General features: G+C 38.5%; 2 protein-coding genes across 2 annotated transcripts; both read left to right on the top strand.

The window, feature by feature from the left end:
- Positions 1-1,634: 1,634 nt before the first annotated feature.
- Positions 1,635-2,438, top strand: LOC132301295 (subtilisin-like protease SBT3). Its single transcript, XM_059798563.1, has one exon. The coding sequence runs from the start codon at positions 1,635-1,637 to the stop codon at positions 2,436-2,438; it is 804 nt and encodes a 267-aa protein (XP_059654546.1).
- A 9,468-nt stretch (positions 2,439-11,906) lies between these two features.
- On the top strand, positions 11,907-15,117 carry LOC132299981 (subtilisin-like protease SBT3). The gene has a single exon (XM_059796906.1). It carries the CDS (start codon positions 12,645-12,647, stop codon positions 14,937-14,939), a length of 2,295 nt encoding a protein of 764 aa, XP_059652889.1. The 5' UTR covers positions 11,907-12,644; the 3' UTR covers positions 14,940-15,117.
- Positions 15,118-20,073: the final 4,956 nt, after the last annotated feature.

Below are 20,073 nucleotides of genomic sequence, written 5' to 3' on the forward strand. Positions count from 1 at the left end.
TTGATCAATGTCTTGGACTTAAGTGGTGAAATCCCAAGTGAGCGTGAGCTTTGCAGCTTGTCCAAAGCTTGAATACATCTATCTCAACTCGAACTGGCCGGAGGGAAACTTGACGTGGTTGAGTACTCTCTATGCATGACAACCAACTCTGGGGAATTCCAATCACCATATATAGGGTACTTAAAACTAGATTTAAGTGGTGGCAACTAGAACCTTGAGGCCCACTACTCATAGAAACTCGGATTCTAAACTTTGCTATTTGTGTCACAGTGATGAGTATCATCAACTAGGAAAATAAATAAATATATATATATATATTTTTTTTTTCTGTCACAGAGCCAGCTTATCGATCTTCTAATTCCTCTCACACTATATATAACATATTCCATCAGTGTTTTTGGCATATGTAAAATAATTTCCTATTTTATTTTATCTTGAACCTAGAAATTCATATACATTTCTCTGTGTGTAATGTGTACTTGTTGCTAGTTTTCTTCTTGAGCTCAGCATGTGAGTCTCAAGCGCCTTTTTTTTTTTTTTTTTTGTACATATTTCTCTTTCTTTTTTTGCACTCAATAGCTTTAAATTAGTAAAGAATAATGAAGTAGAAGGTACTTACATGCATGTATTCCGGTTCACCCACACTAGGGATCAGCTCCGGTCTATACTGTCCATTGCAATCTAGACATTTGAGTTTGAGTTCCTTATCGTACCGTCTAGTTGCAACCGCGTTTAGTTTTTGACAGTCGCACCTCCATTGGGTCCACTAGCAAAACATACTTAATTATGAGTATCATTTTATATAAAATAAAATAAAATAAAACAAAATAAAGTTATCATACACCAAATTGAAGTGGATCAGGTGGACCAGTGTAGAATCGTTGGGGCTACGGTTGCAGCCGCTGCCCAAAGGTGACTGGGCACGGCATACTCCGCCCTCAAAATCCATGGCGTACTCCTCCCGGGAAACCCTTATTTGATAGATACTCCCACACATACATTTTAGAGTAAAGTATTCCAGACAAAATATAAGAAATAAAATATATAAAACTAATAAAAGCAACAACAGAATACATTATATATATAATAATAAAATAATTATGTACAACCTCCTGTTCCCCATCATGGGGAAGCTGGTATGCTAGAACATCAAGGACCTCCAATTCGCGTGACTCAAGCGGGTCCATTTCTTGTGTTTGAGAGGGAGGGAAATCTGGTTTTGAGAGAGAGAAAAAAAAAAGAGATTATGGCCTTACTTGGAATGAGACTTTGAAAATAATTTTCAAGAATAATTATCAGAGAATCAGAACAGAAAATGGTTATCAGTTTTTTGAGTTTGAAAATCTGTTTAGTTGGAAAAACTACAAAACAATTTCCAGAGAATAAAAATTCATAAATCTACGTGGTTGTTGCATCTATTGAAAATAATTTTTCAACCAAAAAAATAAAAAATATTGCACATCACTATTTTATTTATCTATTTTAAAAATGTCAACTAATAACGCAATAGACAAATTTATTTATTTTATTTATTTATTTATTTATTTTTTTTTCTCCCAAGTCTATGGGTACATTAATAATTTATCTACTTGGCACCTATTGTGGCGTCGTTCTCATCACGAGGGCCAGATCGCATGTCTCCATGGATACTAAAACCTGATATTTTAGCTCCTAGGGTTGATATTTTAGCTGCAGGGGTACCCAATAGAGGAGTTGCACTTATAGGAGACGAGTATTTGCTTAGCAATTTTGAACTCCTCTCTGGCACTTCTATGGCTTCTCCCCATGCAGTTGGTGTAGCTGTGCTTCTAAAAACTCTCCACAAGGACTGGAGCCCAGCTGCCTTCCGATCAGCCATGATGACTACTGTTCATGTGATTGATAACACCAAAGGCTCCATCATTGACATGACCATTGGAGTTGCTGGAACTCCTCTTGATTATGGGGCAGGACATATTAACCCTGAAAAGGCCATGGATCTTGGTCTTGTTTATGATATAGGGGTTCAAGATTATATCAATTACTTGTGTGGAATGAACTACACAAGCAAACTAATTAAGATCATCACCAAGCGGTTGAATTTTAGCTGTGATAAAGCTGGTCTTGACCTTAATTATCTATCTTTTATTGTTATCCTCAACGACACCAACAATATGAGTTACACCTTTAACCAGGTATTAACAAATGTTGTAGATAGTCCTTCTACTTATTGTGCAGTGCTGAAGGCCCCGTCAGGGATGGAAGTGGTTGTGCAGCCTCCGGTGGTATGCTTTGCTGGAAAGTATAGCAAAGCCGAGTTCAATATAACGATAGAGGTCAGCGTTGGAGATGCTAGTCCACAGAGTGATTCCATAGTCAATTATGGGTATTTAATCTGGAATGATGTTAATGGGACTCATATGGTGAGAAGTCCTATTGTTGTTGCCTATGCACCTTAAGTAAGAGGTACATATTTGTAACGAACTGAACCCGAGGGTCCGAATCGCTAACCGGGTTCTTATCCGAAACCTAGATCATCTAGGGGCAGTGCTGTCATTACCAAGGTTAAGATGTAATTAATACACCCAACAGATCCTTTTAGTACGCAGTGGTGGAATGACCCAAATCATAAAGGTCCAATGCATGGATACCAGGAAACCCTTAAAAGATTGCCAAGAAATGAAAGAAAGAAAGGGAAAATACCTAGTAGACTACCCCTGTATAGTAGTCAACTAACCCCTAGTAGACTACGCCTGTATAGTATTTAACTAACCCCTAGTAGACTATGCCATGGTAGTCAACTAACCCACAGTAGACTATACCTGTATGGTAGTCAACTAACCCACAAAGAATACCTGGTGGGAAAGAAATAATCACCTGGCAACATTAATAATATACATCCCGTATCATCCTCATCAATGAAATTAACCAAAATAACCCATAGTCATCCCATTCATCCCAATATACCAACATAGTTATTACATGCTTCCATGGCCACACACAAAATACATCAAACAGCTGTCTAAAAATACAGGTACATTGTCAAGTTACAACGATAAAACAATTACATAGATTTTCTGAAAATTTTACAAAAGAGATATCATAATACAAAATGGCCAATAATAAATCTTTTCTAGTCATTAAAGTAGTATACAAAAAAAAATTTATTTTTATTTTTTATTTTTTTGTGGTGGGCTTCGCCCACCCTTCCCTCCCCCCTTGAACTCAATCACGTGACCTGAAAAATGTAGAGGAGTGAGCACAACGGCTCAGTAGAGATTGCCTAATGGGATCTCCTCAAACAAAGTAAATAACCACATGTTTTCCAGACAATGAATAGGGAAAAGAATTAGGGATCATGTGAGGGATTCACAAACAACACTTCCATTTTTCCGAATAACCATCATACCATTCAATGCAAAACAATGCATAAAATGCCCAATGCACACCCATATCACATCCACGCCTTCGTGTACCCACACATCACATCGCTCAACCCACATAATTTTCCTCTGTTTATAAACCCACTATGACATGTGTATAGAACGCTTCAATTTCATTTGTTCAATAATCAACATACTTTCATAACACAATTAACATTTTTAGCATGCAATAACATTTAGGGATCATCTAGCATATTTCTAGCCAAAACATCACAACAACCATGTGGTAAAAAAAAAAAAAAATTAATAAACCATCACATGGAAACTGAATAGCATGCCACTTGCAATTAATTTATACACAAGATAAACATTTAATCACGTAAAACACCTCAATTCAACAATTCAAGTGCAACTGAAAATCCTAAAATTTAATCATACATTTTAGGCATCAATTGACATGCTAAAGAGGGGCAAAAATATCTAATTAACTATTAAATCCAAGGAAATTGACAGTTAGACAACTCTACTCAATTTGAAGCAAAAGCCCCAATTTTTGAAATCCACCAAAGTCACCGAATTCCAACTTTGCTCCAATCAATTTGTAAATCTCGTTGAGCTCGTGAACTTTGCCTTCAATGGCAAAGTCAAATTCCCAATGAAATTATGTAAATCTAGCTTTGAAACGGATGAAAAACATACATATATAAAGCTTAGAGAGAGAAACTGCTGCAGCCAAAAAAAGAAAAAAGAATGGTCTTGTTGGTGACCATTTGGTCACCTAAAATGACTATGTCAATGGCGGGTCCCACGTGGTTAAATAAAAATCTTTTTAACATTTATACATATATATATATATATATATATATATATATATATATATATATACACTAACCACATTACAACCAATCATTTAACACATAGCCAAAAAGATTCTCGTACACAATAATACCGGTTGTGGGTCCTGCCGACTCGAAAATTAAAAAATGCCAAAATGGCAACCAATGCATTTCCAAAAGTCCTGAACTCAAAGAAATGCCTCTACCAACTCTCGGACCCATCCGACACACCCATGGTGTCCGGCACGCAAAATGAGACAAGACGAAAATACCCCTCAAAAATCATGAAAATTCTAAAAAATGAAAAATGGTAAAAATCGGAAACATTACATTCTCCCTAACTTGAAAAGATTTCATCCCTGAAATTAACCTGCTTCACAAGTGAAGGACGAAAGGATGCAAAAAGTGCTCCACGTAACACGCAACACCAAAAATCTCAACACGAAGAATCCTACGTCCCATGTCACTCGCAACCCTATGCTTGCAACTTGACGCAACATCGACCGAATAGTGACCACAGTCACATGAAACCTTTCCCCTACAATAACAAACTGGATGCAAAAGTACACCCTATGCCTAACAAAACTCTCTATCGCCACACACTAAGCACACGAGGCATAAGCCCCCAAACAAACTCCGTGACTTCACCGAGTCATAACCACTGAGAACCATCAGGATCGCCATCCTCTAGATTTGAATATACCACGAGTTGACACTAAATCCGCAAACAACAATTCCAGTCATCCATATGAATACATGCATCCCAAAAGGAATCAACTATTCCAAATCACCACAATACTCAACCATCTATTCTCTCTCGTGAGATCAAGGGAAAAACGCTCTTCCCAAGTCAAAAGCAATCCGAAACATAAGATCACATCAACCCAATCCACGCGAGATGTCCCACTAGAAAGTTGTTAGATCCCACAAAGCGGTAGGTCCAACCAGTAGCGCCTCACACAATCTGTGCTAAACACCCTAAGGCTCATAAGAACAGTGGTTACAAAACTACTTAATGAACCAACAAACGAGCTCAACTCACTATCCCAAAGATGCCCTTAAAACCATTTATGATGACTGCTATTTTTAATAGCTATAACATAGCTGAACACACCATCAGCATAGCTCAAGGATCAACTGATCTAACAACTGAAATTCCTTAGACACGTAGTCCCGTACTAAGTACACCACCATCCACGATAAGTCACCTGAACACGTATAAAGAATACCATCAATCCCAAGTAAGACTCACTTTAAAATGGGATCGTATTACCACACGTACGCAATGTACAACACTGTACTCCGACTGTCACTAAGCATACTAAAATCAATGATCGTTGACCTTTGACCCGACATTGTGTTAAGGAAAGACTGACTCAGAGAAATGGTTGGCCAGGCCATTCCCATCGTCTCTCTATGTCTAACTCTAGACACACGGTCTAACCATCTTCAATGTATAAGTCTTATCACGACTGCTAGGTACCATTACTAGCACTAAGACCCCAAGAAAACATACACAACGGTCAACGAGTCGCGTCTCACATCGCATCGATCATAACCTCTTGGAACGGGTCCCACGAAACCAAGGACTTCACCTCCTATCGTGAAGGCAAGTTGGACGATCTTTATTAAACCCTCACTCGGGATCCCCAATAAAAGAGGGAGCTCTAAAAAGTTCTTTCGCCCGCTTACATGCACAACACTTATACGGAGGTACAAAACTCATAGACAACAAAGTCCTTGCCAGGACCAAAACAAGAAGAAGGAAGATCAAGTCCCTCTACTGCAATAGAACAGAACACGCACCTGCCGATACTTTACATAAGCTATGCCAAGAAAGAGGAATTAAACGGAGACGAAACAACTCGATCCGTAACTTGTACACTTAACATCCATATGCAAAAGAGAACAGTGCCCTTTCCCAAACACTAGGGCTAGACAACGACTCCTAAGACATCGCGTCCCATCCTGCCCAAAGAAGAACCTTATAAGCAAAAAGCTATGCCATTCATTCATAGAAACAACTAGGTAATGCTGACTACAACCTCAATAACCTTTAAAGTAACATGGATAAAACCCTTCTGTCATTAATCCATCATTAAAACCATTACATAAGAGCTCAACTGCTCACAAAATACACATCATTGCCTTAATACATAGCAGTCACAACTGGTACATTATTACAACTTAAAAACTCATACAAAATATCTCAAACTATATCCTGCCCCAAGAGCTTATACTAAGCATCATTAACATCGTCCAGTCTGGAGCCATACTATGGGATATGTCCACCATCCTGGCACAGATGAACCCGACATTGCATAAAGTGCACAGGCACCTGTCCAAACTCATGGGTAGCCTCTATTACCAGAACAATAGTGTGCAGGCATTTCCTATCACACCCAATCTCGCAGGTATCCCCCGCTATAGAACTCATAGGTATCCCCCATTACAGAACTCACAGGTGTCCCCCGTTATTGCACTAGACTCACAGGTATCTCCTGTTATGACACGACACGACTCACAGGTAGCCCCCGTTACAACACGACACGATGCACTGACAATAACATGATAGGATACACATATGACATGACTCCCAGATAACTATGCAACACGACTCACAGACAACCGTGCAACACGACATGATTCACAGGTGTCCCCCATTACAACACAACATGACTCACAGGTGTCCCCCGTTATAACACAACATGACTCATAGGTGTCCCCCGTTACAACACGACATGCCTTACAGGTAACCCTCATTACAAAACTCACAGGTATCCCCCGTTACAGAACTTACAAGTATCCCCCATTACAACAGTCACATGTAACCCCCCGTTACATCTAGCATAACTATGCATAGGCATCTGCCCAATCACACAGGTATCCCCCGTTACACAAGAAACAATAACAGTAGTGTCTCATTTCCTCTGTGGACAATCTCTCTTCATGTGGCCCGACTGACCACACCGAAAACAAACTCCGGAACTAGGTCTATCAAGAGGACACTCTGTCTTGTGGTGTCCTGGCTGTCTACAATGATAATACACCAAACTCATCCTAGAGGACCCTGAAGAAACACCAACATTAGGAGTAGCACCTTCCGTTTGCTGCTCTTGAGAAAACAATGAAGCACTTCTGTGTCGTTTCCTTGCTCTAGGAAGAAGTACCCATACTTGCACCTCATCTTTGAGAAACCACAATACCACTCATTTCTTGCCAATCTTTGGCTTCTGCCTCTGCCATCAGTGCTCTCGTAACCGCTTCCGAGTAATTCTTTAATCTCAAGAGAGTCACCCCCGGCCTAATAGAATGATTTAGGCTGTACACAAAATGCCATGTTTTCTCCTCCTCGTTCCCTAACACATCTGTAGCAAAACGTGAAAGAGAAGTAAACTTATTCTCATACTCTGTCACTGACAAGTCACCTTGTTCAAGTCCGTCAAACTACGTCCTCAATTCCCATCTCTTAGTCTGCAGGAAATACTTATCAAAGGAAAGACTCTTGAATGTATCCCAACTCATACTGTCAATGCCATGCACACTAGTCATGGTCTTCCACCATACTGCCGCGTTGTTAACAAACTTATACATAGCTAAGGTGATTTTCAATCGACCATCGGGCACTGCTATTGCCTTGAAATGCTTTTCAACTTCATCTAACCAATCGTTCGCTACCAACGGGTCTGGACCTCCCTCAAATGTTACTTTCATGAGTTTGTCAAACTGAATCAGGTACCTAAGATTCCGCTCCATCTCTGTCTCCTGTGGCTGAATAGTCGGTTGTGGTACCACTTGAGGAGCTGTGGTACTCGCTAGATTCTGAAAGGCTGAGGCTACAGCCCTCGCTAATAAGACATCGTCCAGCGGTACTTATGGATTATTATCCACCCCTCTATTTTGGCCTTATCCCATTAAAACCCTATCTGGTTGGGATGGCCCTTCACCTACTTGTTCTCCAACTTCATTCGAATCCATCTCTCTACGTCACCCTCAAGCGCGATTCTACAAAAGCAACTATACGATCGAAACAGGAATACATGAAATAGCCCAATCTATGAGCTATGATGCTCATATTATCCGTTCGGTAAGAATAAAACATTCAAAAGCATAGAAGTAATCAAGCCCCTTACATACGTGGGTCAGAACCCTTGATAACCCAACATGCAATGCCGCCCCAAAACCTCAAACTCTTCAACAATGAAACAAACTATTTACGCAAACATCCACTGAACGACCATAACATAAACCTAAACGTGTAACTACGTCCCAAAATAAGATCACAACTATCGTGCTCAATTACATGCACTAAGAACTCGTGTAACATGCTTTAAATAATAATAACACTTAATAATTAAGCACGTAGTCAACTAAGCATGCTTTCATTAACAGTAACAATTAACAAATAAGCACATGACAAATCAAACATGTTCCAAACAATTTTAGTCATATAATCAGTTACACATAAATATTTAACATCAAACTGTTGATCATGATTTTACACTCGACAATCAATAAACTCAACGAGCAATAAACACATAAACATACAGTAAACATAGTAACATCTAAACACATAAGCACATAGCAATAAGTTATGCTTTTGAAACAAAAAGTAATAACCACATAAGCACGTAATGCCGTCAAACCCAATTCTAACTCCTCTAGGTCAACCCTACCCGTCGTCCTTAGGTTTTCGAACCTAAAACTCTGATACCAAATTTGTAACGAACTGAACTTGAGGGTCCGAATCGCTAACTGGGTCCTTACCTAAACCCGAGATCATCTAGGGGCAGTGCTGTCATTACCAAGGTTAAGATGTAATTAGTACACCCCACAGATCCTTCTAGTACGCATTGGTGGAATGACCCAAATCATAGAGGTCCAATGCATGGATACTAGGAAACCCTTAAAAGATTGCCAAGAAATGAAAGGAAAAAAGGGAAAATACCCAGTAGACTACCCCTGTGTAGTAGTCAACTAACCCCTAGTAGACTACGCCTATATGGTAGTCAACTAACCCACAGTAGACTACGCCTGGTAGTCAACTAACCCACAAAGAATACCTGGTGGGAAAGAAATAATCACCTGGCAACATTAATAATATACATCCTGTGTCATCCTCATCAATAAAATTAACCAAAATAACCCAGAGTCATCCCATTCATCCCAATATACCAATATAGTTATTACATGTTTCCATGGCCATACACAAAATACATCAAACTGTTGTCTAAAAATACGGGTACATTGTCAAGTTACAACAATAAAATAATTACATAGATTTTCTGAAAATTTTATAAAAGAGATATCATAATGCAGAACGGCCAATAATAAATCTTTTCTAGTCCCGTCCATGCTCGTGGAAGATCAACATCTACCAACTCAACCCCGTGACTTGAAAAATGTAGAGGAATGAGCATAACGGTTCAGTAAAGATTGCCTAAATGGCATCTCCTTAAGCAAAGTAAATAACCACATGTCTTCCAGACAATGAATAGGGAAAAGAGTTAGGGATCATGCGAGGGATTCACAAACAACACTTCCGCTTTTCCGAATAACCATCATACCATTCAAAGCAAAACAATACATAAAAAGCTCAATGGGCACCCACGTCACACCACACCCTCGTGTATCCACACATCACATCCACCTCGTGTATCCACACAATTCTCCTCTGCTTATGAACTCACTATGACATACGTATAGAATGTTTCAATTTCATTTGTTCAATAATCAACATACTTTCATAACACAATTAACATTTTTATCATGCTATAAACATTTAAGGATCATCTAGCGTATGTCTAACCAAAACATCACAACAACCATGTGTGAAAAAAAAAAAAAAAAAAAAATTGAATAAACCATCACATGGCAACTGAAGAGCATGCCACTTGCAATTTATACACAAGATAAACATTTAATCACGTAAAATGCCTCAATTCAACAATTCAAGTGCAAGCGAAAACTCTAAAATTTAATCATACATTTTAGGCATCAACTGACATGCTAAAGAGGGGCAAAAACATCTAATTAACTACTAAATCTAAGGAAATTGATAGTTAGACAACTCTACCTCAATTTGAAGCAAAAGCCCCAATTTTTGAAATCCACCGAAGTCATCCAATTCTAACTTTGCTTCAATCAATTTGTAGATCTCGTTGAGCTCGTGAACTTTGCTTTCAATGGCAAAGTCGAATTCCCAATGAAATTGTGTAAATCTAGCTTTGAAACGGATGAAAAACATACATATATAAAGCTTAGAAAGAGAAACTGTTGCAGCCAGAAGGAAGAAAGAATGGTCTAGTTGGTGACCATTTGGTCACCTAAAATAACTATGTCAATGGAGGGTTCCATGTGGTTAAACAAAAATCTTTTTAACATTTATACACACACATATATATATATATATTTATATATGCACTAACCACATTTCAACCAATTATTTAGCACATAGCCATATAAAGTACCTCAAATAATAATAAATGACATGCAACAGCTCTAAAAAATAATTCTCGTGCACAACGATACCGGTTAGGGGTCCCGCCCGACCTGAAAATTGAAAAATGCCGAAATGGCAATCAATGCATTTCCAAGAGTCCCCGAATTCAATGAAATGCCCCTACCAACTCTTGGAACCATCCGACACACTCATGGTGTCCGGCACGTAAAACGAGACAAGACGAAAATACCCCTGAAAAATAAAAAAAAATTCTAGAAAATGAAAAATGTTAAAAATAAAAAATATTATTGATTATTTGTGGGTATTTAATCTGGAATAATGTTAAGGACACTCATGTCCACATGAGAAGTTGTATTGTTTATTTAATAGGTATATATAATCAATTATTGTTTAAAGACCTATTAGCCATATGTCAAAGTGCTATTTGTGGGTATTTTATTCTATTGTTGTGGAATTTTGAGTGGTAAACAACCATTTATCCTTCAAACCTATTAGCCATATGCAGATTGCCACTTGTGGCAGTTTGAGAGAAACTCTCTAGTTTTGGTTAGAGAGCCCAGTTGTTAGAATATGTTATGTATGAGTATATATTTATCTATATATATATATATATATATATATGTATGTATGCAGAAATTCTTGTGGTGGTTATGAAGAAACACACTTTATATATATATATTTATGTATACAATACATGAGTTTAGAAATTCTTGTGGTTATGAAGAACCATACTTCAACCAGGATTTTGTTTTGCTATGCTACTATATTTGTGTATGCATGGCTGTTGATTAAGACATCTGTCCCGGATTAGAAGAATTATTCATCATTATCGATCACACACCATGTAAAATTTGGTCCCAACGTAATCTCAACATCACCATCTTCAGCATTAAATTATAGGGCATTACTTAGTGAATGTGTCACCTACACTTGTGGTTGGGAAGAAAGGCTAATTAACGTGAAGTGGGAGGGAGTGTTGAGATAAAATTTAGAATTAGTATTTGTAATTATTTTACATAAAGTGATTGCCCTTATATTTGAATTTGTTTTTTTGTGTTTGTCAATTTTATTTATTACCGTTGTCCCAAAATATATGATAATGTAAAGAGTTCCGGAAAATACCAAAAATTTACTTATCATACATTTAATGAGGCTTCAAATAGGTCTTGTGGTGGCGCTTAATCAGACAAGGTTTTTATGGTGCTTTGGCGCGTAAAATAAAATCATCCCACTAGTGAGCTCTACCCCTTTGATAACATGGATTCTTATTTCTCAATACTATCCGGTGAAATTATGGTTGCTCATGGTTAGTCCTGCTTCGCGTGAGCTGTTTGGTTATTTTTATTCCTCATCACATCATCTCTCCTCTTGTGTTGGTGGTAAATTCATTCTTCCTTGATCTATGTGATTTTCTTGGTGTGGTCATTTTTAAATATGACGTTTCTAAGCATAACTGTTAAAGATTTATGGAGGTGAATGAATTTTGCAGAAATCACACCAAATTATTATTTTTCAAATGAAAGTCAATTCTTGAGGGTATATGCTGTTGGAGAAGAACTGGACCCTTTGATATCAAGCATGATAAGATTAGCTCTATTTAGCTCTATACTCAAAATATATTTCTTCATTTAATTGAGTAGATCCAGCCGCTAAATTAGGCGACCAGAACTATGAGTGTCGCAGGCCGGCCTTCAGACAGCAGTAATTACTTCACTAGATATAGATATCCTTCAGTATTGCGCGAGTTTTCTTCAAAATAGACATTGACAACTTCTTGCTCTTGTAACATCTCTTTATTGACAACTTCTTGCTCTTGTAACATCTCTTTAGCCTTTCCTTCTGTCACGTGAGTAGGTGTCTCATTAACATGTCCCTGCGATAATATTTTTTTAGGTAGGTGTCTCATTAACATGTAAACAGAGTTATATAAGCACTTTGTAATTGTGCTGATTTCTTGAGAACTGCAGTCACTACACTGCAACAATGGAATGCTATCTTCCATACAAGCTCATCTCTCTCTTCCTTCTCCTTTCAACTGCTTTGTCAGCTACGATAGGGGATGATCGTGAGACCTACATCATCCACATGGACAAATCAGCTATGCCCACTCCCTTCTCAGATCATGATAATTGGTACACGTCGATGCTTTCATCCCTGTCATCGTCCGATCATGGTGTTTTCCCAACCCATCTCTACACCTACAACCATGTGTTGGATGGTTTCGGTGCAGTGCTATCTCGGTCTCAACTCGATCAGTTAGAGAAGATGCCAGGCCATATTGCCACATACCCTGAGACCTCTGGAAAGCTTCACACCACACATACACCAGAGTTTCTTGGCCTGAAAAAGAGTGCTGGCTTGTGGCCTCAAGCCAATTTTGGTGATGACACGATTATTGGTACAATCGACACTGGCATCTGGCCAGAAAGTGAGAGTTTCAGAGATGATGGCATGACCCCGGTGCCAGAGAGATGGCGCGGGGCATGTGAGTCGGGAGTAAATTTCAACTCTTCTTATTGTAACAAAAAACTCATTGGAGCTCGCTCTTTCAGTAAAGGGATGAAGCAACAAGGGCTAAACATATCAAGAACTGATGACTACGACTCTCCGAGGGACTTCTTAGGACATGGGACTCACACATCGTCCACTGCTGCTGGGAGCCCAGTACAAGGTGCCAATTACTTTGGTTATGCAAAAGGAACGGCAACTGGGGTTGCACCAAAAGCCCGGCTTGCCATGTACAAGGTTGTATTCCTCAATAGCACCTACGAGTCTGCTGCCACTGACACGTTAGCCGGCATGGACCAAGCCATAGCTGATGGAGTAGATCTCATGTCATTATCATTGGCTTTCAGAGAGACGCCTTTTGATGAAAACCCTATTGCAGTGGGAGCTTTTGCAGCCATGGAGAAAGGGATTTTTGTTGTTTGTTCAGCTGGCAACCGTGGTCCTGATGGTTTCACTGTACTCAATGGAGCTCCTTGGATCACAACTGTTGGTGCTGGGACAATCGATCGCGATTATGCAGCTAAGGTGACGCTTGGTGATGAGGTCCTCACTGTTAGTGGAAAATCTGTCTACCCATTAGACTTGTTAGTGTCTCGCGATCCAATATACTTTGGCCAAGGGAATAGAAGCAAAGAACTCTGCGAAGACTATGCTCTTGACCCAAAAGATGTTGCGGGGAAGTTTGTATTTTGTGACTTCATCAATGAAAGTGCAGCAGTTAATATGTTTGAAATAGAAAGGTCAGGAGCTGCTGGTGCAATCTTTAGTACTGCCTTCCAAAACTTTCTTCGGCCACGCGATTTCAATTTGCCATATGTGGCAGTAACCCAAAAACACGGAGATTTGATCAAAGACTACCTAATCAAGACGGAGAATGCAACTGTTAGCATCAAGTTCAAGATAACAGTGTTGGGTACCAAGCCTGCCCCTATTGTGGCGTGGTTCTCATCACGAGGGCCAGATCGCATGTCTCCATGGATACTAAAGCCTGATATTTTAGCTCCTGGGGTTGATATTTTAGCTGCATGGGTACCCAATAGAGGAGCTGCACCTATAGGAGACGACTATTTGCTTAGCGATTTTAAACTCCTCTCTGGCACTTCTATGGCTTCACCCCATGCAGTTGGTGTAGCAACGCTTCTAAAAATGCTCCACAAGGACTGGAGCCCAGCTGCCATCCGATCAGCCATGATGACTACCGCTTATGTGAATGATAACGCCAATGGCTCCATCATTGACATGACCACTGGAGTTGCTGGGACTCCTCTTGATTATGGGGCAGGACATATTAACCCTGAAAAGGCAATGGATCCTGGTCTTGTTTATGATATAGAGGTTCAGGATTATATCAATTACTTGTGTGGATTGAACTACACGAGCAAACAGATTAAGATCATCACCAAAAGGTCGAATTTCAGTTGTGATCAAGCCAGTCTTGATCTTAATTATCCATCTTTTATTGTTATCCTCAACGACACCAACACTATGAATTACACCTTTAACCGGGTATTAACAAATGTTGTAGATAGTCCCTCTACTTATCATGCAGTGGTGAAGGCTCCGTCAGGGATGGAAGTGGTTGTGCAGCCCCAGGTGGTATCCTTTGCTGGAAAGTACAGCAAAGCGGAGTTCAATATAACGATAGAGGTGACTGTTAAAGATGCTAATCCACTGAGTGATTCCCTAGTGAATTATGGGTATTTAAGCTGGAATGATGTTAACGGGACTCGTATGGTGAGAAGTCCTATTGTTGCTGTGTATGCACCTTAAGCAAGTGGTACATATTGCTGATTGAATGTTTGTGTGGGTATTTATGAAATAATGTTAAGGACACTTGTGTCCACATGATTGTTTATTGAAGAGGTATGTATAATCAATTATTGTTCCAAGACCTATTAGCCATGTGTCAAAGTGCTATTTGTGGGTATTTTATTCTATTGTTGTGGAATTTTGAGTGGTAGACAACCATTTATCCTTCGCACCTATCAGCCATATTGAGAGAAACTCCTCTTGTTTTGGTTAGAGAGCTCAGTTGTTAGAATATGTTATGTATGTGTATATATTTATCTATATATATATATGTAGAAATTCTTGTGGTGGTTATGAAGAAACATACTTGATATATATATATATATGTATGTATGTATGTATGTATGTATGAGTTCAGAAATTCTTGTGGTTACGAAGAACCAAACTTCAACCAAGGATTTTGTTTTCTCTGCTACTATGTGTATGCATGGCTGTTGATTAAGACATCTGTCCCGGATTAGAAGAATTATTCATCATTATCGATCACACACCATATTTCAAATTTGGTCCCAACATTATCTCAGCATCACCATCTTCATAATTAAATAATTGGACATTACTTACTGAATGTATCACTAGCGGCTGGGAAGAAATGCTAATTAATGGGAAGTGGGAGGGAGTGTTGAGATAAAATTTAGAATTAGTATTTGTAATTATTTTGCATAAAATTATTGTTCTTATATTCGAATTTATTCTTTCATGCTTGCCAATTTAATTTATTACCGTTGTCCCATGATAATATGATAATGTAAAGGGTTCTATAAAATTCAAATTTTTTTTTTTTTTCCAATTTTTTTTTTTTACTTATGATACTTCATTTAATGAGGCTTCAACTAGGTCTTATGGTGGTGCTTTATCAGACAAGGTTTTTGAGGCGCATTGTAATGACCCAACTAGATACCAAAAGAATAATAATAAAATAGATAAAATTTCGGCATGATCTCCGCAGAAAAAGTCCCTCTACAACCTGTTGAAATACAAAAAAAAAAATACAATGGCCTCACTGGGCCCTAAAAATAACCCGTCCTGTCCCAACGCACAATACAAATATTACATCACATTCCCAAAATAATTACATACATATTAAAAATTCCCTTCCACCATCTCATCCAAACAAGGAACAGTCCTATTACAACAAGTTACAGACCATAAATGTAGCTAAAGTTTTAAAGTCCATAACTTACAACATTATACTGATTAAACTAAAGTTTCTCAAAATAGTTAAGATTACATTTACAAAATACTAGAGTCTAATACAAAAGATAACAAAATGAAAATGAGTCTTCAAACTCGTTTAAAATTGTGGTGGATCATCGTCCGCCACCTCTTTTCCATATCCTGAAAAATGTTAAAAAAATAATAGGATGAGCATAAGCTCAGTAAGAAGTGTCTAAGACACACTTCTTATGACCCTGTGAATCCACACAAAGAATGGATAAAAAGGGACGGGGTCATACCATGGGAAATACATATTCTCAACCACAACAACAAATATGTAGCAAATGTCAACCAATCACAGATTTACTAAAATGCCATGAAGTGCAATGTTATGCAAATGTCGCTTCCCATTTCCGAAACAATTCCGTTTCAACAACCAAACCGTTAGTGTAATCCGACCCAAGGCACTTCCAAGGTGTCACGAATGGAGGGTTGACTAACTATCCACGACCACAAGGCATTTCCAAGGCATCGCATCCGGCCTAGTTAGCTCAACCATACTCTCTTCTAGACTACACTAGCAACACGGACCATTAGGCGTCTCCTAGGCGTCCGGTTTTCACAAACACCTTTGAAAATATTTTCCCAAAAATAATTTCATTTATTTTAAAACATTTTTTCCTTTTTTTTTTTTCCCAATGGATGCATGAATGTTTCATGCTTCTAATCATCAATTCAACTATAGGTTTTCACACATTCCATTTACATCATCATCACAATTTAATAAGAATTTCTAAACATTCATTTATTTTATTTATTTGTAACCATAGCATCAATTTTTCAAAGCAATAAATAAATAAATAAATAATCATAGATCATACAACATATCAACACTAAGCATACTCATTTACCGCAATGAAAATAGACATATATATGAACTCAAATAACACATAGAATACATTTATCATTTTGATTACATATAACTACAACAACAACAAACTAGATAATCAAAATTTAGCATGCTTAGGATCAAATTTAAGGAGAAAAATTCACAAAAGACCCAAGAAGTTGTAGATTAGAACACCCCTACCTCAAATTGATGAAAACCCCTAATTTGAGCCCAAGAACCCTAGAATTTTGAACTCCCTAGAGTGCACTGAAACTGAAATTGTTGGTACTCACACGTAGAGCTCTCCGTGCTCTTCGAATTGCCGTAAATGGCACCCAAAAATTCTAAGTATGGAAGGAGGAATCAAAGCTTGAAATTAGAAAAGAAAAAAGAAAAGAAAAGGGAAGCTTCAGGACAGAGATACGTAGAGAGAGAGAGAGAAATGGATATGGTTAATGGTCATTAGGCCTTATATGGTGTTTAAAATGTTAGAGGGGCCCACTTCCTTTTCTTTTTTTTTTGTTTTATTAAAAAAACTAAATAACTTTAACACATATATATATATATCCGTAAAACATTACATTCTCCTTAATTTTAAAAGATTGCATCCCTGAAATCAAGCCATACCTGAGGGAGAAAACAACTCTGGATACTTGGAGCGAACCTCCTGTTCGAGTTCCCAAGTTTCCTCCTCAACTCCGTGATGCCTCCAAAGAACTTTTACCAACGGTATCATTTTTTTTTTTTTTTTTTTTTTTTTTTTTTTTTTTTTTCTCAACACCTTCTGCTGTCTTTCAAGGATCTGAACTGATCCCTCCTCGTAGGAAACATTCTCATCAAACCGCAGGACTAGGAACTTAACAACCTTATTGCCTTTGTGTAACGACCCAAATCCGGGGATCCGGACCGTTAGCCGGTACCTTACTCGAACCCGAGGTCATCTACATCAAACCTAACATTTCAAGTGTCACAACATCACCCTTAGGATCATCTCTAGGTTTTCACAAAGTTCAAAACAATTTTCAAAGGTTCGAGAAGTGGATACATTGACGAGAGGAGCAAGCTGGACCAAACAGACTCACTTCGGTCGACTGAAGTAGAGCTTCGGTCGGCAGAAGTAGGCCCCCAAGAACCGGTTGACCGATAATTTGGTTCGATCGACCGAAGCTGAGATACTGAGAGCATGTGAAAGTTTCGGTCGACTGAACCCTATTTCGGTCGACCGAAATGGAGATCCCGAGAGTCAAAAGAGGGGTTCGGTCGACCAATGCACCATTTCGGTCAACCAAAGTGGCTTCTTCGAGCCCTGCATCCTGAAGCTGACCTGCTATGTTTTGAAATGAACTGAAAATGATTGTGGAAAGCTATAAAATGATTCGATCGTGAGCTAAGCCATCAAAATGAAACATTCCAAGGTCATGAACACGACTACTACCACACGATTATCATACAAGATCATTTGTTACAATTACCTAACGTTAATTATAATACTTACATTAGTTCCATTTACACCAAACAAATGCTAAGTCTCATACTTGAGTTACAAGGCCATGAATGATAACATTTGCTACATTTCCAAAACAATAGATATACAAAAGAATGGCCTAAGTACAAAATAGCAAAATGGTCTTCTAACAACTTTCAAGCCTGTGGTGGATTTTTATCCGCCAATTCTTTGCCGTAACCTGAAAAAAATGTAGAATATAATGGGGTGAGCGAATCGCTCAGTAGGTAGCACTTAAGACACGCCTCTTGTGTCCCCATGAATCCATACAAAGAATAGAGTAATGGGAATGGGGATCATACTATGTCGGGATAAAAATCACATAACGATCAATCACAAGTATACACAATATGATGCAATGGGAGTGCAATGCATGTTGATGTCGCTTCCCACTTTCATTTCAAAAACCGTCACTTTCAAACTATTAATATAACCCGCCCTTTGGTGACCCCGCAGTGACACGAGAGAAGGATTGGCTAGTGTACTTGACCCTTGGTACCCCCGCGGCGTCATTATGGGGCCTAGCTAGCTCAACCACGCTAGGGCAATCTCCCTAGTTCCCTCTAGGCTATATTAACCTTCCGATTCTTTGGTACCCCCGCGGCGACCGAGTTTTCATAAAACCATTTCATCAAAGCTCTTTCCCGAAATTCCCTTCTTTCATTTCAATACAATTCCCTTCATGCAACCCCATGATGTGCATATATATGTTCCGTGCTTTCAATGACATAAAATTTAGAGATTTACACCACATAATTTAGCATGCTTCATATTCATCATCTCTAGTAATTTATCAACACAATAAACATAGCAACACAACATCTAAGCATGCTTTTCTCATAAAACAACTCATACACATAATTATGGCTTTTTTAAACAATTAACTTTCAAATTAAGCATACTTGCAACAATAAATAAGGTATAATTCACCAAAGAGAAAAAAAAGACATGAATTAAGAAGCCCCTAACTCTAGATTGAGCAAAACCCTTGAAATGGGTCTCCAAATTCGAATACACAAGGGAGTACCAAAACTGAAATTGTTGCTACTCACGCATAGAGCTCGTCGTGCTCTCCGTTTTGCCTCAAACGGCACCTAAAATCACCAAGTATTGAGGGAGGAATCTTGATTCAAAGTTTTGGTTGATGAAGAGAAGAAAAATGAAGTGAAAAATGTGTGAGAGAGAAGATTACGGGGAGAGAGAAAGTGTGTGAATCAAATGTGGTCTCTAGACCACTTATAGGGTTAGTGGTGGGTCCCGCCATTTTGAATTTATTTTCTTTTCCCTTTTTCTTTTCGCTTTAATTTCCACATCACACACACACATAAATGCACCACATATAAATACCACTTAATCCACATAAATTAAAATGCACAAAAGCAAATGGACCCAACCATAAAACGCGAAAAGACAAAAATACCCTTGCACTAACGAATTACCGAAAAAATGAAAAATGCTGAAAATTGGAAACGTCACAATCTCCCCAACTTAAAAGGATTTTGTCCCCGAAATCAAACCATACTTGGGGAAGAAAACAACTCTGG

Source organism: Cornus florida, unplaced genomic scaffold (genome assembly GCF_030987335.1).
Source record: "Cornus florida cultivar Cherokee Brave unplaced genomic scaffold, ASM3098733v1 CherokeeBrave_3.0.0_Hap2_Chr03, whole genome shotgun sequence".
In the NCBI taxonomy this organism is placed as follows: domain Eukaryota; kingdom Viridiplantae; phylum Streptophyta; class Magnoliopsida; order Cornales; family Cornaceae; genus Cornus; species Cornus florida.

Bases quoted from the DNA above. Each gene is read 5' to 3' on its own strand.
- LOC132299981 (XM_059796906.1), top strand. From the start codon at position 12,645: ATGGAATGCTATCTTCCATACAAGCTCATCTCTCTCTTCCTTCTCCTT.
- LOC132301295 (XM_059798563.1), top strand. From the start codon at position 1,635: ATGTCTCCATGGATACTAAAACCTGATATTTTAGCTCCTAGGGTTGAT.